The 21,662-nt window shown below is 49.6% G+C and overlaps 1 protein-coding gene across 1 annotated transcript in view; it reads left to right on the forward strand.

Moving 5' to 3' along the window:
• The window catches only part of IGDCC4 (immunoglobulin superfamily DCC subclass member 4), a 103,154-nt gene that overhangs the window by 70,692 nt on the left and 10,800 nt on the right, over positions 1 to 21,662 (forward strand). The window contains exons 6-18 of the mRNA XM_075159783.1: positions 1,936 to 2,091; positions 2,621 to 3,031; positions 3,781 to 3,945; positions 5,106 to 5,243; positions 6,705 to 6,875; positions 7,477 to 7,710; positions 12,634 to 12,741; positions 13,516 to 13,699; positions 14,387 to 14,514; positions 15,417 to 15,587; positions 16,121 to 16,258; positions 16,756 to 16,861; positions 17,911 to 18,145. Coding sequence (XP_075015884.1) covers positions 1,936 to 2,091; positions 2,621 to 3,031; positions 3,781 to 3,945; positions 5,106 to 5,243; positions 6,705 to 6,875; positions 7,477 to 7,710; positions 12,634 to 12,741; positions 13,516 to 13,699; positions 14,387 to 14,514; positions 15,417 to 15,587; positions 16,121 to 16,258; positions 16,756 to 16,861; positions 17,911 to 18,145 — 2,345 coding nt within the window. The remainder of the gene's footprint in view (positions 1 to 1,935; positions 2,092 to 2,620; positions 3,032 to 3,780; positions 3,946 to 5,105; positions 5,244 to 6,704; positions 6,876 to 7,476; positions 7,711 to 12,633; positions 12,742 to 13,515; positions 13,700 to 14,386; positions 14,515 to 15,416; positions 15,588 to 16,120; positions 16,259 to 16,755; positions 16,862 to 17,910; positions 18,146 to 21,662) is intronic.

Here is a 21,662-nt window from a genome sequence, read left to right on the forward strand (position 1 = left end):
AGACTCCTCTCCCCTGTAACCATTTATTGTGGTTGGTCTTCAGCCCAGACTTGTCCGTAGGCAGTGATTTTAGTGTGTACAAATACTTCCTCTTCCCCACAAAAAAGGGGCAAAAAAAAAATCTCAGAGGACACAACTTTGGAAATCAAATCAGCAAGTATTAAATGTTCTGGCAGAAATGTTTTTGGTTTATCCTGTGAACTTCACAATTACAAATACTCAGCTTTCCTATGCTAGATCACTTATTCATTATTTTACTGAGAGCTACTCATGCCTAGAGCAGAGTAGATATTATTAGAGTTAACTATCAGAGCTAATTATTAGAGTTTTTTGGATAGGGGGAAGAGGAGGGGGAAGGGGGGAAAGGTTGGCGAAACAGTTCCTTGCATGCTTTATTTTAAAGTCTCTGTGTGATCCCTCTCTGCTTCCCGGTGTGGACTCTTCAAATTAGAAAAGATGGATTAACTGTGCTGGCAGTTCTGTGTTATACAAGCATGTTTCTTTCCAAGACGTCATTAAGGAGCAGGCTGGCTTACTGGACAATTAGTCATGCAGGTAACACCGAGGATTGTACCTCCAGGTTGCCAGTTTGGCTCTTGCCAGCCTTGGTGGTGTCAGCTAATTGCTACCATCTGGAGTTAGATTTTCAAACCACTCCAGCACAAATGGGGTGCACAGATTTTCTCCTCTGAGTGTGCAGCCACTGAACTGTGAGGCCATCTGAAGACCCCCAAAATGGATGGAGGGGGCAGAGGATCTGATCTCAGCTGCGTTCCCTGCTGATGGTGCTAAGTAGGTGCAGATGCTCCTGGTGGTGGAGAGCTTGCTTCTGTCTCGAGACACAGGCTCAGCTGAATCTGTGAGGGCGAAGGCAGGCGAGTACTGAATTTTTGCTGTCTGAAGGACATTCCTTCTTCTGCAGGTGGAGAGGGACAAGGTCTGGTGTTGCACAGGTACTGCACAAGCCAGCTGGCTCTCCCAACCCACTAACTGATGCCAAGAGCTGGCCGTGGGTTCCTGACCTCCCATCCGAGCCTTTCCTCAGCCAGACTGTGCTTGCCCGTACTCTGTCCCCAGCTCTTGGCTTTGCCCCCCTGCACTCGTTCAGAGGTACCAATGCCATGGTCCCCATGTTTCTCACATCAGAGCAGTGCTGAGAATAAGCAGTGCCCAGCACCAGCCTATTGCCTTGTCCATGATATGCTGAGGAGCCTAGGGCTATTTGAAGTTGTAAAAGGATGGCTCAGCTTCTGGAAAGCCACCCTTTCCTCCTTCCCTACTCAGCAGTGCTGAGCATCTAGCCAGGAGAGTGGGCAGAGGGCAGCTCATGGCCCATGTCTCTGACCCAAGCATCAGAGCCCCAAGGAGAACCTGGTGTCTTCCTGCTACCTTACAGGTCAGGAGCCAAGCTGGGGGCAAAGAATGAATTGGGAAGCTCAGTAAATTTGGGTTCATGTCCAGGACCCAGAGGAGGAAGAACCCCTGAGTTGTTAGTGATTCAGTGCTCTTGCTGACATGTGCATTAATAGTGAGGGGAGGAGGTGTGTGTGTTCGTGCATGGGGGTCAGCAGGCAGATCCAACAGCTTTTCCAAAATAAGTGTTAGCGTAGCTTTCCCTTGAACGTGCTATTCCTAGGGGGGTCTCGTTGCAGGCACACCCTAGGCATCAGAAACTATTTTGATCCAAACCAGAACTTTTTTGGTTATTACAGGCTAAACTAAACCTTGGGCCAACGTTGGCTTGGGCTGGCTGACGCTCAGTCAAGCAGTGAGGAGTGTCCCAGCAGGAATCCTTCTCTGGGCTGGGGTTTGGGATTTGGGGGTCTCTCTGCTCCCCAGCTGTGAATCCTGGCTCTAGTAGATGCGTTGTTTACAAGCCCTCCTAAAGAGCTGCTTGGGGCTCCCTCCCACATTTGTGCATGTTTCTTCCTGCAGATGGAAAGCCCGTTTCCACAGATGTGATTGTGCTGGGCCGGACAAATCTCCTCATTCCTTCCAGCCAGCCCCATCACTCAGGGGTGTACGTCTGCCGCGCTAACAAACCCCAGACCAGGCAGTTCGCTACAGCTGCAGCTGAGCTCCGGGTCCTTGGTGAGTAGAGAACAGGATAAATGCTCCAGGTGGAAACGCTGGCCAGGTAGCTGTGCGTTACCTGGGCTGACATCCAGGACATCCCCAAGAAGTTGTGTTTGTGGTCCGTGCTGGGTAAGGTGGGAGCCAGGTTAGAGCCAGGAGGCCCTGGGCTGGGATAGCTCTCGGTGGGAGTGTCATCTCTTTAATTTGGGGTTTAGTTCCTTCTGTTTACTGAAGCATTCTATCCCTTATTCTTGTTCTCCAGGTTTCCCCCCGTGGAAATCTGTATCGGCAATTAACTTTCAGTATCGTGGAAGCCAGCAGGGAGAACAGCCTAGGATCAGGGAACGCAGCACATGATTGATACAGAATTTATTTTTCCTTTTGGACAGAGTCTAAATTAAGCCTCTAGAGTCTGCCTGGCAAATCCTATCTTGTAAGCAAAGCTGCTACTGAATAAAACATAGCACCGGGTGGGGAGGAGAAGGGATTTGCTTTGCTATCTTTTCTCCTCCTTCCTGCATTAATTTGTCCTCTCTCTTCCCAGCTACACCCAGCATCTCCCAGGCTCCTGAAACCATCTCACGCACCCGAGCCAGCACGGCCCGGTTTGTCTGCAAGGCAGAGGGTGAACCAACCCCGACCATTCACTGGCTGAAGAACGGCGAGGCCATCCTCTCCAACGGGCGGGTGAAGGTGCAGAGCAGCGGGAGCCTCGTGATCAATCAGATCGGGTTGGAGGATGCTGGCTACTATCAGTGCGTGGCTGAGAACAGCTTGGGCATGGCTTGTGCCACTGCCAAGCTCTCGGTGATCGTGCGGGAGGGATTGCCCAGCGCTCCCAAGAAGGTGTCAGCCGTGTCCCTCTCCAGCACCACAGTCCTCGTGTCCTGGGAGCGGCCAGAGTACAACAGCGAGCAGATCATTGGCTTCTCATTACATTACCAGCGGGCTGTGGGTAGGTGTTACCTGCCTGTGCAACACAGCTGTGTTGCAGGTACAAGACACAAGGCACAGGTTGGCTTTCTTTCCCAGCTAGTGACAAGTGTGAGGCAATTTCAGTTAGTTTAGCCCTTTTCATTGCAGGTAAAGGAGTTTTCTCTTGGAGACAGCATCAGCCTGTGACAGTGCCTGTGGATTAGCCGACATATACTAACTTGTTGACCAGCGGTGGCGTATCCACGTAGCTAAGTTGTCTGGATTCTAGTGGGACCAGGCACTTCTGGAAATTTATTTCTGTTCTTTACTTTTTCCTCCAACACATTGATTTTATATGCAGAGAGTGTGATTATTAATGAAGATATTAAGCAGCTACATTGTGTACAGGAGTAATCACTAAATTATTCACACCCAGAATCTGAAGTGAGGCACTTGGGTCTCTTGGGGTCTGTCTTCTCAAACAGCCAGCAAGCCAATACTCTTGCTGAACTGTTGCCAGAGCTCCTCTGAAAATAAAGCTGGTAACTTCAGCTGCCTTAGCATGGATTAAGGACCTTGAGTCAAAATGGAGATGTTAACATTGAGGCATTGAATGTTTCTGTCCAAAGAGTTCACATAAGAGATGGGTTTTGTGCAGGTGCTGGGGAAATTGGAGAAGACAGTGATTTTTAAGGTAGATTTACACTATGGACCTTATGAGTTAAGTGATTTTTCGAGGAGTGTCTTGGCAGTTCACTGACCTGCTGATCGGTGTTTCCTTTGCTCTAGGAACAGATAATGTGGAATATCAGTTTGCTGTCAATAATGATACCACTGAGCTGCAAGTCAAGGACCTAGAACCCAATACCAACTATGTCTTCTACGTGGTCGCGTATTCTCAGCTCGGAGCCAGCCGGACATCCTCTTCCATCATTGTTCAGACCCTGGAGGACGGTGCGTTGAATTAGATGGGTACTGGTGCCTAAAAAATGTTCTTGGCATGTTTCTCATGGTGAGCATTGAATACGCTATGGAGAATAGTATCAGCTCCTAGAAACGTATACCTGCTGCTCCTACAGCTTCTTGCCAGAAGCCCTTTTAAAAAAAACAAACAACAAACCAACCAAAACCAAAGCACCCTGGTCTGATTGTCAGCTTGGGTGATGAACAGCGTGAAAATGATCTCACTGACACTGGGGCCTGTGAGAATCCTGCAGGAACTGCAGTCAGCTCCTCTGGGCTTTCACCTCGCTAATGTGATATTGCTCCAAACTTGACTCTGGGCCAGTCTTGATTTTAACTCAGAATAAAGACATCTATTGCAATTTGTAGGGGTGGGAGCAGCCTGGAGATTGGATCCCTTAAGAGCTAGTAGTTTGTGTTGATTTTACCATTTATCACGTAGCATTTTGCGAGCAGTAAAGGCAGAGTGCCAGAAGGACAGCTGCCCAACAGAGGAGGACATGGACAGCTTTCAACAGACTGCAGGACAGAGGCAAGAAGCGATGGTTTTGGCAGACCTCATGCAAGCCCCTGCTATGCTGCAGGGTGCATTATGTGCTTTTAATACTCCTGACGTAGTGAACTGCGTGGTCCCACGTGTATGTGTCTGAAGCCTGGAAAGCTGAATTGAAAGCACGAAAGCTGTCTGCAGCACAGAGCTGTGGTTCTCGAGGGAATGGCGATTCCCAGACTGAAGTCTGGATCTACGAGCCATTTTCTTTAGCGTCTCCTTCTTGCTCCACAGTACAGCGTAGGCTGATTAGCTGGTCTGTGCCAACCTGCCCAGTTTGCAGTGGACACAGGGTCACTTACATTTTGCTTCCCTAGAGAAGCAAATATGTGTGGAGAGAAGAAGTGGTGTGGCCAGCAGGCTCTGATCAGCCTGTTGAAGCTGAGCAGCCCACTGTCTCCCCTCCGCAGACACCCTGCCGATGATCTGAGCTGTTGAAGAGCTGCGGGGTATTGGTTCCCCTCGTGACAGACAGCATGTCACCAGCGGCTCTGCAGGACCAAGACCAGGTGGTGGCCTCCAGCCAACTGAGAGAGCTGGCAGAGATGTGTTGAGGTCTTGGCCTGGTCTTTGCTGACTTCCCATTCTTGCTTCTGCCCAGTTCCTAGTGCGGCCCCTCAGCTGTCCCTGTCAAGTATGACTCCTGGTGACATCCGTGTGACATGGCTGCCTCCTCCTCCAGAGCTGAGTAACGGCAGGATAACGAAGTACAAGATCGACTACTGCACCCTCAAGGAAGGTGAAGGAAACACCATTTGGGGGGGTTGTGTCTTCTGCTCCAGCAGTGTTAACAGCATGTCATGTCAAGGGGAGGAGGTGCAAGGCTGAAAACGGAGGGACCCCCTTTTTACCCAAGGGAGGAGAACAGCCCTCTCTTAGCCTGGCTCTGCTGTTGGTGGTCATAGCAGTGCTGGTGCTGTGCTACTTCACACTACTTTGAGGTGCCTTTTTCTGTGATTGTGGACAAGCCTGTGTCCCCAGGGGAATGGCCTGGCGCGTGTTTGTGCTGCCCCATGAATGTCCGCATGAGCAACCCTTTGGTGCCATCTGCACTGTGTGTTTTGGGGGAAGAGCTTCATGCTGGTTGGGGAAGAGGAGTAAATGCATTTGATTCCTTTAAAATGGAGTCTAATCAAAGTGATCCTTGTGAGAAGAAGCAAGTATCCTGGCCAGGCTGTGTTGGTCTATTGCTGAGTTCTATCAGGTTTTATTTGTATTGTCAGACACTCTAAGAAGCCTTCAGCAGGGATGGTAACGTTTCCCTATGCTGGATGCAGTTGTTCCAATTCCATGTGTGCTTGCTTTGCAAATCCTTCTGGGAATTTGCTCTTAAAACCATCAAAGCTCTGCAGCTTCTCACTTCCCAGGGTCATGGTTCTTACTCAGAGAAGGATGGGGAGTGTGATGAAGTGCTGGACATGTTCCCATGTATTTGATCCGGATTAGTAGTCTGTGCTGTCCTGGCTCTTGTTTTTTTGCCCTGAGCCTGCACGTGGCTCTGTGGCATCATAAAACCTTGGAAATGTTTGCAGTCCAGGGATCACACTCAGCGATACGCTGTTACATAGCAGGGACAGTGCTCCCAGCTGAGTTTACGCCAGGTGAAGCTGAAAAGCAAGACCTCTGCGTTCACCAGACAGGCAATATGAATCTTCAGCAAGACCAGTTAGTTGTTACAGTGAAAATCCCAGGCCATTCTCGGTTTAAATTTCCTGTTATCTCCCTTATGAGCTTGGGCGGGCTGAAAAGGGAGCGATAAAACCTCAGTCTGGTGTGAGTGAGGGTGTAAATTTTGCAGAAAGCAGGGCTGCTGGACAGTTCTGGTTCAAATTAAGGTGAGGATTTAAATACAGCAATGAGCTGCACTGGAATGTACCATCAGCTACCATGGGCTGTGCTCATGTTCTGCCATCACGTCAGCACCAGCAAGGTTTCTGACAGCTCCCCTCCAGGCGGGCGCGGTGGTGCTGAAGGCAGCCTGCAGTTTTGAATGTGATGAAGGGGGTTGTCAGTCAGGATATCTGCTCTGCCCAGTCTTTAGTTCTAGTTTTTCCTGGTGGCATGAGATTGCACTGGGCAAAGCCAAGCCAGCCCGGGCGTGCGGACCACGTCGGGGTAGCTAGGCTTTGTGGCTGCTCAGTTATATTTCCCTTTGACTGGGAAAGCCATGTTTTCAATGACATCGCCTTGGTTCCAGCAGATCAGGTTACCTCCATTGAAGTGGGTGGAAACGAGACACAAATCACTCTCTACTCTCTCCATCCCAACAAAGTATACAAAGTTCGCATCGCAGCCAGCACCAGCGTGGGCTATGGTGCCCCTTCTGAGTGGACCCAGCATCGGACTCCTGACAGAGACAACCAGATGCATGGTAGGAGGCTGGGTGATGCCTGGGATTCAGGGTGGGGTGTGCAGGACATTGGGGAACTTGAGGCATGATCGGAGATGTTTGCTTTCATTACAGAATTATAACCATTGGTTTTGGTTAGACCTGAGTACCCACCTTTATCTTTCTGTTGAGCAGCCCCTGTATGTCTTGCTGCTTGCCTGGGTACTTGGTCTTTCCTCCCTCCATGTGCAGCTGTGAAAATTCTTAAAAAAAGGAAAGAAAGAAACAAACAAAAAAACCCCCAAACCCCAATGTTATGACATTTGGGAGTGGGTAGACAATTCTGCCAAACAGAGCTGAGCCCAAGCCAGACTCCAGCGGTGGTTAAAGGTGGTGGTATCTCAGAATACATTGAGAAACTTCCATAGTGGCTTTGTGACACTGTTTTTTCCTGTATCACTCAGCTGGTAAAGTCACGGTAGAGCATAACTGCACCATTCTGTCAGACTGTGGAGATGTCCCGCTCACAGGATGGCCTCTCCTCACCCTCCCGCCTCATGGCCGAGGGTGGGAAGGATTCAGTAGAGCGGGGAAATGGAAACGAGTGGCTGAACTTTCTTCTCTTGTCTTGTTCTTCTTCTAGTTCCCTTTGCCCCAACAGAATTAAAAGTCCAAGCAAAGATGGAGTCTCTCCTGATAACATGGCAGCCCCCAGCCAACCATGCGCAGATATCTGGCTACAAGCTCTACTACCGAGAAGTGGGCCCGGAGGAGTCCAGCGATGAAAGCCCTTTGGATGGTACTGAAGATGAGAGCTGGGACGTAGGACCCATAAAACTAAAGAAGAAAGTGAAGCAATACGAGCTGACTCGACTAGGTTAGCTGGTTACATCTTCTTAGCAGTTGGTGTGGAAGCCCAAGGTCTGTCTCTTTGTAGCAGTCCCGGGATGTTTCCAAGAGGCTCAGTTATCTGCTTGGCTGCAGATACATAGGACCAGGTCCGTGTGAGCTAAACTTTTTTAAGAGCACCCAAAATAATTTCAGGAGTGGGGCTCTTGGGACTTGTTCTAAGCAGAGTTTAAAACACAGAAATTTCTGATGCCAGTGTAGCAGGGATTGTATTTTTAACCAAGGGCTACTAATATACTTAGTATATGCTAATAAGTGGATCTGAATCAATTAGTGCTTTCTATTGTGTCACTATAAAGAGTTCCTAGATTAAAATCTCCAATGATCTCTTCTTTCTTGTGTATTTCTAAGAAGCTCCGTAACTGAATGCTATTTGAAATCTCTCTGTATTAAAATGCAGAGATGGTTAATTCATAGCATGCTAATTTTGGGTCGGTATTCTCCTCCACCTCCCCCTAAGGGAAAAGGGATAGAAGACTGGGTGTCCATGGCTGGAGAACAAGTCTGCACCACGGTCAGATCTGCCTGCCTGGCTAACTGCACTTGGTGTTTCCCGTAAGGAGTTATGTTTCTAACATCTGATCATACCAATTAGTTGATTTGCCCACTGATACAGGATGGAGAGAGAGAAGAGAGTCATGACAGATGCATCCTTGAAACAGGATTCTGCTTCTTAGAGTTCTTCCATCCCCCACTTCATGCTTCATCCCTGTTACTGCCCCGTGAGCTGAGACCGTGGGGCGAGCGTTTCTCGTGCTGGCTCATCTTACACGTCTAGCATATATATTATGCATGGTGTAAAGGTCAGGCTGCAGCACCTGAAAAGACAGTTTGTGTCATCGCTAAGGAGGTTTCCAGCCATGTTGCAGCCATCCTGCCACCGAGAGGGTGTTAACAGTTATGAGTTTCTCTGAAGAATTTAGGTCTGTAATTATTGCACTGAGGAAACCACATGTGAACATCATCACGCGCTGCACTAACCACTGGCAAGTCAGTTAGCAGAGGGACTCGGGAGTGGGCTGAATTGGTTCCAAATGCTCTGGCACGATGATGCTGAGAAGGCTGCTTGTTCTTCTGTAATTACTTCCTTAAATTTGGGCATCCATCAAGCCCTAATGGTTTCCTTATGATTTGGTGGTTGTGTATCGGCTATCATTGTGTCAGGAAGAGAGTCTCGGGTTTCTTCCAGCCGTGGATGTTCTCTTTTCTCCCCCTTACGCTGTTGAATGACGTGCTCCTGCATGCGTACAGTAAAGGAAGGGGTCAGGAATCTGCCTGTATGGAGGAAGACAGGGGCTCTGGACGTGAAACGAGGAGGAGTAGTTGGGATTTAGAAGCGGTTGGTTTTATGGTGGGGAGCTACCCTGCGCCCGTACTTACATCTGTATTAGGGGTCTTGTAGGCAAAGTGGGTAGCAGTCTCGGGAACGGTTGGCAGCCCTAACGTGATCTACGCTGCTGCACGTGGGCTGATGGGGAATCGGCTGGGGGGATTTCTCAGCTCATGGATGTCTGCCTGGGAAGCACAGCAGTGGAAACGTCGCCTAAGATCCCTCTGTAAAAACAAACAAACAAAATACCCAACGCTGTCTCTTGGGAGTATCTCTTGACATCGGGTAAGGGGGCTGCGTGTGGTGAACAGTGCTGTCTGGTGGGAGAGTGAGATGTGCCCAGGCTGCCCCACGGGAGGTGGGCTGTTGAAGAGGTGTCATGGCTGAAACTACAAATTGGGTTAAGAGCTTGAAGAGGTAAGGTGTCAGGAAATCCCAGGTTTAGGCACTGGGAATACAAGGCTGTAGCTCAGACGTGGTTGCACACCGTGTCAGTGCAAAGATCCACGTTCCAACAAGATCCACGTTCCCCATTGGAAGCTGCGTACTGCTGCAGCGCGGTCGCTAAATGCCCCTTAGCTCCACGTCTCCGCAGTCTCAGTGAAGCCAGCGCTCTGCCTCTTGTGTTCGTTTGGGGTGTGGCCTGAGAGACAAGAACTCCTGTCCCGCTGCTTGTTCCTGCATAGCTTGATTTTGATTTCCTGATTTTTCCTTGTTTTTTTCCCAGCAGCACAGCAGGGCAAGAGGGGAAGCACTTTGTGGGGACAGAGCTCCTTTCAAGGCACGCCTCAGACAGAGGTGGATGGGTGTGCAGAATGCAGCTTTGGACAGAGCTTTCTGAGCACAGTTATTCTTTATTCACAGCGATAGCACAATTTTTACACCAGCAAAGAGCCCATGTTTCCCTCCCATAGTTTCCTGTAACATCAGGCTGTGTTTTACGCTGCAGTAAGGGTCCTTGTGCTGGTCCGGTGCAAGATTCGTGTTTTGTCTTCTCTTGCACTGGCTGATCCTGCTACTAAAATGGTGCCAGCATTGTCCACTACCTCTTCTCTGTCCTGCAGGCTTCCTCATCCTTTACCTTACCCCCAACATCTGGCTTCTTGATTTCGCCTTTGGTAATGTCCCAAATAAAAGAAATAAGCTGTCTGAAATAAAAGAAGACTTTTCTCCCATGCTCGTGCTAACCTCTGGAGCAAACCATGTCTCCTTAGAGTGATATCGCTAATGACGCACCTTGTATCTTGCCTGAGAGTTATGTGCTGAAATCCTGTGGGAGAGGTGGGCAGCTGTTCAAAGGCACATAAGAAATACAGCAATTTCATGAGCCCACAAAATCAGAAGGAAGCTGTCCTGAATCACAGGAGGGCTTTTCCCTGAGAAATTCTCATTCATTTCCATCTACGTTCTAGCGGTTATTCTCTGTAATGGTGTGCAACTACCAGGGCTGTCATTTACATGAAAAATAAATGGTCAGGATCTGATCCTGTCTTCCACATTCCCATGAAGGAAGAGTGCATTCCTCTTGGAGTGACTCCCTGGAGATCCGGGTATTTTCCCACTTAAAGGAAAGTATGGGATATGGCATCTGGCCAACATGAACACCTTGAAAAACTGAATAAAACAACATATTTAGCATATTGGATATATTATGCAGTCATCCAGATTAGTGATTTGAAATGATCTGGACTAGATTATTCTGCTTATATTTAATGTATGATGGAATGCAGTGAAATACATCTGTTTTCGTGCTGCCTACTAGCTTCTTGACAGCTTGATAGAGCTTTATGTCTGCATGTTCTAAGAGCTTGAACATCTGGGCCTGTGTATAAAAAACTGAAGCCAAGCCTCTGACTGAGAAATCCAAAATAACCCTATTTTCAGAATGTGAATTGCTTGATCTTGTAGTGCAGCTCCTTTGGCTTCACGTGTAAGTGGCTGCTGTATTGATCCTACCCAGGAATGGAGATGGAGGACTTGTCCTTTCCTTCACTTCATTCTCCAACAGGAGCTGCCCACAGCTGCATCACATCTGTGAGCTCTTCCTCCTCGTTTTGGATCGCATCATCCGTGATGAGCTCGTGTCCCAGTGAAGCCCAGCCAAATGCTCAGGCAGGAGGTGGAGTGTGTGTGCTGGCGAGAGACAGGCTGTGGGGCTCTTTGTTCCGCCAAGCCCGTGGTCCCAGCCATTTGGAAGTTGAGTGCCCTTTGGTCTCATCCCCCTTGTGTGACTTTGAAATGTTTTCCTGTGGCTGGAGAGTGTGGAAATGCAGATCAGGCTGCCTTGGAGGCAGACAAAACTCTGTTTGCTTTTGGGATTCTTTCGGGAAGAAAAATGTGGCTGAACTGTTTTTATATTCTGAGCGCGAACATGTGTTGTGGAGCAGAGAAAGCCTTTGGTAATTGGTACCATTAGCCTCTGGGAGCATAATCAGTGCAGTAATAATAAAATTGGCATCAATAAGAAAGGTTTTATTCTGCTTACGTTGTCTGGCAAAGAGAGCAGTGATCTGTCAGGGCAGGGAATGAACAGGCACGTCCCAAATTAACAAACTTCATCAATGCGCTGCAGCCAAGGCAACCAAAGACAGTCTGGACTGTTCTCGCTGGGTTTCTGAATGGGCTGGCTGCTGAAGGGAGAAGCTGGCGAGTGTCTTATTTGAGAACTTTGTATCTCCCAAGTTGTTTCCTCGATTAAACATCTCCATGAAAAAAAAACTCAGGTGTTACTTAACACAGCAGAGGATATTCAGCTGATGAAAGGCCGGAGGAAAGAGGGAAGGGAATTTTGGACCAGGGCAGCACTGCTTGGAGACAGAGCACCCTGTCCTGCGGCTCAGTTTGGGTCCAAGCGTGAGGTTGCCCACAGAGTGCGTGGCTGTCTGATGGGAAGAGCGTGTAATGAGGACCCTCAGGTTTCTGGTGAGGGTTTTGTGTGCGCTGTTGCTTTTCTAATCGCAAATCAAGAAACTCTGTTATGGAAGCAAAATAGTCACCATACAACAAAAGCTGCCAGTGACTTAACAGAGCGTGTGAGGACTTGTTGGAAGGAAGATCCTCGCAGCAGTGAATAAATCAGAAAAGACTTTAGAAATGGGAGGTGCATTTTGGAGAGGAGAGGATGTCCTCACTCCTCAAGAATAAACAATGCAGTGCATCCGCTTCCATGGGGGGGAGAGAGGAGTCATCGTGCATAGGTTTCTTTAGTAGTTTGCAAGGGAGAAAGTTCAGGAGATGCTGAGATGATGCGCTACAGGCCATGACACTGGTTAACCCTTGGTGGCTGGGGCAAGTCCAATTGCTGCTGATAATTTCTGTAGAAAGTGAGGGGAGAACTAGAGAGTAGCTGTGATGATGTGAGCACCTGTTGTGAGACAGTGTTTGAATGTGGAAAGCCTGTAAGTGGAAGGGGGACTCCCTGCTGTATTTTAGCAAATACAACTCTGCTCAAGCTACTTTCTTGGATGGTGAGAAAAGCTGGTCAGATCAAAGAAAACATGTCTAACTGGGGAGGGCTGGTAACAAAAATAACCCCAGACAAACGCTTATTGATTTTTCCAGCTCCTGGGAAACTCTATGAGGTGAAGCTGGTGGCATTCAATAAGCACGAAGATGGTTATGCAGCGGTTTGGAAGGGCAAAACAGAAAAGGCACCTGCAACAGCAGTAGGTGAGGAATGCCCTTCATTTGTTGTCTGTCTCTTCTGCTTGGCATGTGGCTTCAAGCAAGGCTAGAAGTAAAGTTACAGAAGATTAATTTGAAGAAGGACAATACGAAAATGGGGAAGGTTCCAATATAAGGAAGCTCTCTTTGACAGTCATTGCAAATTGCGTTGGAGGAATTATCTTGGGAAGGAGAGAAAGGAGCAAAATATCCCCCTTCTCATTAGGGTTGTTCTTATCCTGGGTGTGGATGGCCTTCACCGTGTTCTTTCTGGCCCCGTTAGTGGCTCAGGGATGGTCTTGGAAATGCCAAATAACTTGGGTTTTATCTCTTACATTATAAAGATTTGAGAATGTGAATTAGCAGCATGTCAGGCTTTTTGCAGTGTTATGAAGAAAGTAAAAGCTCTGAAGACTGAGGCTCCATTCTCAGCTCTGCCAGTCTGTTGTGGGATGGTGAACAGTCTGGGCTCCTCCTTACCCTGGTGTGGGCCTGTCAGGTGGGTAGCTTTGAAGCTGGCCTCCTGGCTCCACAGTAGTACACCAGCACCTTGGTGCGTGGATCCTCATTGTGATCTTTCCCCCACGTGAGGAAAGCGTAGACCACTATGCACAGAAGGGCTAAGCTGGACATCTAGGCTTACGCTGGAGGCCAGCATATCAGTGCAGGCTTCACAACCTAGGCCTGTTTTCTGTGTTTTCTGTGTCCGTGATGGCTGTCCCTTGCCTTACTGTCATGTATGTCTCCACATCGCTTTTCTCTTTTTGTCTTGCACCGTAGATCCCCCTGTGCAGAAGGGTCCTCCGCTGCCTCCAGTCCAAGTCTATGCAGAGTCCAACAGCTCCACTTCCATATGGCTCAGGTGGAAGAAACCTGACTTCACAACAGTCAAAATTGTCAACTACACCGTGCGGTTCAGCCCCTGGGGCCTGAAAAATGCCTCTCTTGTTACATACTACACAAGGTAAAGAGGGATGCTGAGGGCTCATCTGCCATGTATTGCTCATGTCAGAATAAACACAGGCCAGGAGGAACCGGCATGGAGTTCCAGTACTGAGCAAAATCCTGGGTGTTTCACATGCTGGAAACGTCTGCCTTGGTCACAGATACAACCAGAACTGCTGAAATGTGGCACTGGGACTTGTCTATGACTTGAATACCAAGGGATCATTTACTGGCTGGTCTCTGCATCTTTTCTGCTCTGGTTGGACCGTACATGCTTGTTTCCCTGTTAATAACACAGCCAGGTGCAATTATGTTCAGTCTCTATGCATTCATGATTTGTGAGATGGTCCTCACAAGTTTGATTTAAAAATTGCCAGAATTTAAGCAGTTATAATAGTTTGGGGATGTATTTTAAATCTGGATTCCTGTGCAGGTTTTCAGCCTATAACCAGGCTGTGTTTTCAAGCTTTTCTCTGCAAATACGTCAGAAATGGTCCTGGAGGCTGGGAACCTACTTTGCTCTGTATTTGGGAGCTGAGTGCTCTTGCATTCACATGACTGCAGGAGATGAAGCTTTAGGTGAAAAATCAAATAATGTAAGAGTTAGGATAATCTCTTGCAGGGTTCCTGGTAAGGTATCAAGGTGACGGTGGGTGGGAGAACCATCTAGTGTTCATGGCCTTGTGAATGTGTCATCTTTCGGCAGCTCGGATGAAGACATTCTCATTAGTGGGTTGAAGCCCTACACCAGGTATGAGTTTGCAGTGCAGTCCAACGGTGTTGGCATCGACGGGCCCTTCGGCAGCGTGGTGGAGCGGTTCACCCTTCCTGACCGTGAGTATTTATGGGAATTGAATCCTCATTTCTCCTGGCTTTCCCTGAATCTCTATCAAATGCCTCCTAATGTGCCCCTGAGAGATGTGATCTCAGATCACCTCTAAGCTCTGATGCCCCTGATGCTGAGAGCCACTAAGCATCCTGGTGGCTTTCCCAAGCCCGTTAAAGGAATGCTGCTTTGTAAACAGAGAGGAGCATGTAAAGAGAATTGGGGCAACGATTGCTGTTACTGTGGGGTTCCCTCTGGGTTCAGAGAAATCCTGCTCATTAGAGAGAGCTGATTATGCATCGTTCAAGTGCTAGGTCTTCCCCGGTGCTGAATGTCACTGTCAGAACAAGAGTGCCTTGCCTAGTCTGGTTTTCCTCCACCTCTTAGCTTCAGGCCTGGTGAAGGCTGGGAGGCAGAGGTGATGTGGTGGATGAGCTCCTTACTCTGTGACAGCTTCTCCGGTATTCAGCTTCACAGAGCAGCAGCGATGGCCTTTGGAGGTGTTGTGTGTCCTGCCCCTAGCTGGGACTAGTTGCAGTGCAAGCAGGGCTTTGGGGAACATGGAGAAGAAAGCAACAAGGAGCGAGTGTGTGCTGGGAATATTCTCTCAAAGATGAGCAACGTTAAATAGCCTCAAACTGAGCTGCGTGGCTTCATCAGCACTGTCACGTTTCCCTTGGCCGGTTGGCCGTGATGCACAAGTCCTGCCTATATCGGGCTCAGCCCCCTCTCTGCGCTCTCCGCAGCTTGTTTGGATGAGGTGTCCGGCCACCCAGCCTGCCCATCATTTCGTGCTTGCAAACATGGCTGTAGCACCACTGAGAGAAGGCACAGAGCAGTTGTCATGCCCTGCAGATTGAATGCTTTCCTTTTTTGCTGTTCACGCTGGGTCTTTACTTGTCTCTGCCAGGCCCCTCAACTCCTCCATCTGACCTGCGACTGCACCCGCTCAACCCCTACGCTGTCCAGGTGCACTGGTGCCCCCCTGCCGAGCCCAATGGCATCATTGTGGAGTACCTCATCCTGTACAACGCCAACAACACACAGCCCGATGACATGTGGACCTTGCTGACGCGAGAAGGTGAGCCTCCTCGAGGTACTGTAATGCCCCACCAGGTCCTCCCCCTCCTGCCTTCTTCCCTGCCTACGGAGCCCTGGTTGGTCAGTCCTCCTGCCCTGATTTTTGCCTCACTTTGAGCACATACAAATAAACATTCAAGAGCTCATGCTGCCAGCTTTCTTGGAACATGTGCTGGGCCTTACTCCTGGTCATATAGGAGAGTCCAGCGACACGACTACTGAGAGACATGAAATCATTCATGTCTAGGGCTGAAATAGCCATTATTATCCAGTAAACATCCTGCAGATATAGGCTGGCAGCCAGTAATTCCCAGGAGAACGTATGCCAGCAACACCACGTGCAATCTGTATCATCAGCTCTTTAAGCAGCAAGTTCCTTAATACCGAAGAGATGTATGAATTACCTCTTGGAGCTCATGACGCAAAATCCCTCGCTTCTGAGGGTCCAAAGGAGTTCCACTGCTGCTTTGCTGCAGCCTATGAATACGCTTGAAACTGCACATTTTAAACCTCTTTTGACTTGCTTTTGATCAGGAAATATCTTCAGCACTGAAGTGCATGGCCTGGAAAGTGATACCAGATACTTCTTCAAGATGGGAGCAAAGACAGTCGTGGGATCTGGTCCCTATTCAAACGTTAAGGATGTGCACACCCTCCGGGAGAAGTTGTCTGGTATGAATTTCCCCTTTGTCCCCGTGCAGGAAGCGAGTTGCGTTGCTGAAGACCGCGATTTGTCAGCAATGGCATTTCTGTTTGCCAAGCAATTGCCTGACGTCGCCGCGCAGGATGCGCGATATGACTGTGCGTAGGCAGTGCGGAGGATCACGGCAGAGTCCTCAGATGTGCAGCTCCACAGGCCTCAGGCAGCTCCAGAACCCATCCCACAGCCGAACTTCATCTCTCTTCCCCATCCCAGCTCCTGTGGAAGGCACAACCTGCATCTTGCTGCCTTTCTGTTAGGCCTGCGTAGCGTGAAATTAATGAAGGCGCATAGATGCCAATTTGCTTTAAGCTGCGCTAAATTGTCGCTGCCAAGTAACCTTCTTCCTTTATGTGTACAGAGGCATCACCTATTGGTTTTAGCGAAGCTGGTGCTTCTCTGAACATAAGACGCTTGTACCTTCTTCCTGCTAGCAGCTGAAATGATGTATCTGTCCTTCCCCTACTAGATGTTCTGGATATCCACTCTGTCACAGGAATCATTGTGGGGGTCTGCCTGGGGCTGCTCTGCATACTCTTCTGCATGTGTGCCAGCTTCCGCAACAGCAAGCAGAGGTAGGTGGCACCTCGCCTTTGCAGGAGGTAAAGGAGGCAGGTGTGGAAGGAGACGAAATACACTGTGAGCTGCTTCCCTGCGTTCAGCTAGGCTCTTTGGGATGCAGTGTATGACATCAGTTAATACTAAGATTGAGTCTTGGGAGTGCTAGCTGGCTAAGGAACGTATTTAGTAGTCTTTCCACTGATTTATTTTCTCAGTAGTTTCTCTTTACTTTGCGTTGTTAGACTAATAGGGTTTTTTTCAGAGAAAAAAATAAAAAAAAACCCAAACCCAAACAAACAAGAAAAGGGAAAAAACACTGTTTGCCAGATTATTACCTGTGTCTGTTACTGTGGGCAGTATTTTGCTTCTGAGGGTGGACAGCTCTAAGGATATTTGGAAAGGGTTTGTTAACTTCCACCTGGGAAAATGATGAAAGACTTCCCGGTGAGTGACAGGCTGGTTTAAGGAGGGTTGGACTCAGCCCAAAGCCCCCTGCTATCCCAGGAGTCTGAATCCAGCCACAAGCATTTGGGAAGACCGTGACTGGAAACCAGCTTAGTTGTTGAGAAGAGCTTTGAGCTGGCGGCAGATCTCAGAAGCAACTTCTGAAGTCTCGTCCTAATGTGGCCACCAAACTTTTCTGTCCTGATGCATCTCCTACCTGTAAAGCAGAGATGACAGGAGGGACACAACTCCCCACGGGCAGGGGTTGGAGAGCGCTTGCTCTAGTGCTGGCACTCGTGTTGTCTGCTGCCCTTGTGGTCCACTGGCGAGGGGGGGGCTTTGCATCCAGCACCATGCTTTGTATGAGCTTTAGGATTAGTGAAGGTGGTGAAGAGATGCCTCTGCGGAGAGGCTACTGCAGTGAAAGCTGTTACAGCAGGATGTGGATAGAGGATCCCCTTCCTCAGGAGCGTCAGGGCAGGGGCTGGGGCCTGGTCGCTTCCACAAGGACAGGCTGAGTGGCCCGGAGGGGATCACTTTGTCTGGCAGTCCATGGCTGTTTGGGCCAGAGGAGAGTGAGGCTCATGAGAGATGTCAGCTCCTGCTTGTTTTCCCTCAGGGAGGCCCTGCCAGGCCTGGATTCCCAGGCAGCCGGCAACCACGCTTACTACCACCGGAGCAGGCAAGGGGTGGCAGCTCCCAGTGCCACCTTGGACTCGCATGAGCTAGAGTCCCTCATGTCCCCACTCCCGGAGGATGCACCCGTGCCCCTGGGGGACATCACAGAACTGACGGAAGTGCACAGCCTCATCCACACGAGCCTCCCTGAGGACATCGTCCATGGGAAGAGGAAGGTAAGGACCCATGACGTGGTGACTGGGCTCCCACCCTAGGCAAGAGCCTTTGTTTGGTGTGTCGCTGCTGGGAAGCCAGGGTCTGATCCTGTCCTGGCTCTGCGAAGTGCTGGTGGTCTTGGCTGCAGGCTGGTGCTGGGCAGCCGTGCATTTCCCTCTGTAAAACTGACTGGCTCAGTCTTGGCTGTCAGGTCTAAGTTTGGGATCCCTGTGCCATCTACCACCCCTTTTCATCTCCGCCCCAGAGAAGCAGCTACCAAGCTTACTGCTGCAGAAAGCTGCACATTCCTGTTGCTGTGGCGTACAGATGGTGTGAGAAAGTGTCATGTCTAGAATAGATGCTCTGCCTTCCAGGATACAATTTTGCTTAGAGTAAAATGAGCGTTGTCCATAAATAGCGTGTTCACTGGAATACCCTTGAAGATATACAAGGGTATATCTTATTTGTGAACCTTATTTTTTGAAGTAGTCTTTTCCTGCCCTGCTTGGTTTGCCTGACATTGCATTGTCTTTCAGTCCTCCCTGCCCATTTCCGCTCTTAAGCTTGCCTGAAACATTTCATTCCATTAGGGAACCTTTAATTGGCCTAATTTAGTTAATCTGTTTATGTCTCTCTTTGTAGCCCAGGGAGAGCATGTAAAGTAATTAGGAGGTTCAGTAAAACAAATGCATTGTGAGCGCATGGGATTTCACGTTTGTATCGGCGACGCACTCGTGTGTCACTGGAGGGAAGGTGAGTTCGGGATACCTGGCTAACCGCGAGACCCGTCCCTGCCGCAGTAGCAGTGAAGGTACGGTCTTTTGGAAACACAACGTCTTCTGCTGGCTTTAATAGTCCTGCGAGCTGAAGCCGTGCTCTTGGCCATCCCCAAGTGCCGTGGCAGATCAGTGCTCAGCTGAAGGAGAGGCAGCGTGCAGCCAAGCCGCATCTATGGATTTTGGTGGAATGTAGCTCCCTGTCTGGACCCAAGCCAAAGAGTGTGAGGAATTTCCTACAGCTTTCTGTTAAATAAGGATCAAATGTTTTCAGTGATGGTGACTTACCCTGAGAACAGGTCAGAGTGGGGGGAAGTTCCCTCCCTTGGGAGGCCTTTCTGGGGGCAGCATATCCAGATCTCTCTTCCAAAGCAGCAATCCTGTCTGCAAAGGTTTACACAAAGATTTTAACGTGTGCAGAGCAGGGGCTGGAGAGGGCAGTGCCAAGGCCTGGCCGCTCGGGGCTTAGCCTGAGAGCTTGGGGCCCCCGGTGTCTGTTGCAGAGGCTGGCCGTGTCCAGCAGCGGAGATGTGTTCAGAGATCAGAGCTTGGGGGAGAGGGGCGATTCTGGCTGTAGTGTCTCTGCCTCCATAATTGGATGGGGAAACACCACTGAGAGTTAAATTCACTGAGGATTTTTGCCAGCAGAATAAAGAGCTTGTTTTTTTGATGGATGTGGATAGGGAAGCAAGGATCAGTGAGGAGCAGCCGCACGCAGCCACCCGGAGAGCAGTGTTGTCACCCATGCCGACCGGTGAGGATGACCTGGCAGGTGAAGGAGAGCTTGAGCGGCGGCCAGGAGCAACAGGCTGTTGTTGCTGGGAGTGGGCACTGGAGGGAGATGTGCTCCCACGCAGGAGGCCCTGCTCCCTCCACTGCCCAGTTCCTGCTGGAAGTGCCACCTGAGCCAGCCCTGAGCACTGTTGTATCCTCTCTGTACTCTGACGTGTATAATCAAGAGTGAAAAGACACGGGCCAAAAACATCTTTATGCTGCAGTTGCCAAGAGGCCACATGTCCGGATGGCGATGTGATTTTACCTGGCTGGGCGGTCAAGGAGTTTGGCAGGTCTCATAAGCATGGCCGGACTGGTGCACACATTCCTGGTCCCCACAAGAGATGTAAATCAGAGTCAGGTGCGGTTGTGTGTGTGCGCATCTCCCTGCTTGTAGACAAAATGCTACTAGCAAGGGCCCAGGAGTGGGTTGTAGGTTCCGTGGGTTGTCTGGTGTGCTGCAAATAGCTTCCTCCAGCAGCCATTTAAGCTAGGCTGCCAAAAACCCCCAGAGACCCTGCCTGGAACCGAGTGTTGCCGGGAACTTTGTGCCCTACAGTGACCAGCTGCTTTTGTTGCCGTCTCTTTTCTTCTCTCATGCTGTGTGTGGTTGGGGCTGTGAAAACCCATGGCAAGGAATGTGGTAGAGACACAGGAAAGAGAAAATCCTTGTGGAAGGAAATTCCTGGTCCAGCTTGGCAAGGGGAAGCTCCCCAGGGTGCTCTAGACTGGAAATTAAATAGGAGCAAAGACAGGCTGGACCTTCCTTCTAATTCATACCAGAGTAGAAGCTCCCATCTTAACCACTAAAAAAATCACTTGCAGTTCCTAGTCAATAAAGAAAGGGAGTGAGAAATGTCTCAAGGATCCCTTTTATTTAACAGCGTATCATGTCACCACAGAGCTCAGGATGTTGGCTGGGACAGACTCTTAGTCCGATGCTGCTGCCACTGTTGTGCAGGTTTGTGTAGCTGTGATGCCAAGGAACTGGCATCTCCAGGCCTCTGTGACCTCCAGTTGCCTGCTTGCCTCTCCGTCCTCAAGTTACGCTCCTGAAACCTGTGTGTGTTGGTTGGGTGGCACTTGCCATTAGCAGTGGCAGTGATAGCTGCTCCCGTGCTTGCAGGCTTTTCACATGCTGGCTCGTTACTTAGCGTTTCATGGATTATTCTTTATTGGTTTTATTCTTGTGGCAGCCTGAGGTTCCAGTGGAGATTGGAGGCTCCGTGTTGTTGGGAGACGTACAAACACAAAGAAGGGACCGTCCCCGTGTCACAAGCAGTCAGAAGTGAGTGAATGTCACTTTGCGGGTATGGGGACTGGAGAACAGCGAGACCAAGGGCAGGAAGACTTTAACAATGCTGAGATTTGAACTGACTCCTGCAAAGAATCGTGGGCAAGCGTTTTGAGAAGTCCCCTTGGTCATTTTCAAGTCAAGATCACCAGTTCCTTCGAACGTAGGGCCGTGATTCCTCCTGAGCCGTTACAAGTAATGCTGGGGGGCGCAGGATGGTGCAAGTGGAAGGTGGGACAGTGTTTGTGCTGCTGGACAGCCCACGGGAGCCGCCTGGCCACCCTGCCCCTGCTTGCAGGACAGCAAGGTGCTACTGCAACCGAGCTGTCAGCTCGGGTCCCCTCTGGACGGCTGACAGCTCCATTAGGCAGGAGTATGCTCGGCCATTTAGCGGGCCCTTTTCCTGGCTTTCTGTGTGTTTCCCAGTGGTCTCACACAAGGATTTGTAAATACACTGACAAGTGATTTTCCTCTCTTACTCTCTTCCCCTTCCAAGTGACCCCCAGACTGATGCCCTCAGTAGCCGGCGTTATAAATGACACCGTAATGCACAGGCTGTGGTGGTGCAGCTCTCTTTCCCCTGACAGATGGACTGAGGATGATAAAATGGCTCTGCTCCAGACATCTCTGTCACTGCTGCTTTTGGGCCAAGCAATTTAGGGGGTGGGGGAGAATGTTAAAAAGCATCTGCTT

This window comes from Calonectris borealis, chromosome 11 (genome assembly GCF_964195595.1).
Source record: "Calonectris borealis chromosome 11, bCalBor7.hap1.2, whole genome shotgun sequence".
Classification (NCBI taxonomy): Eukaryota; Metazoa; Chordata; class Aves; order Procellariiformes; family Procellariidae; genus Calonectris; species Calonectris borealis.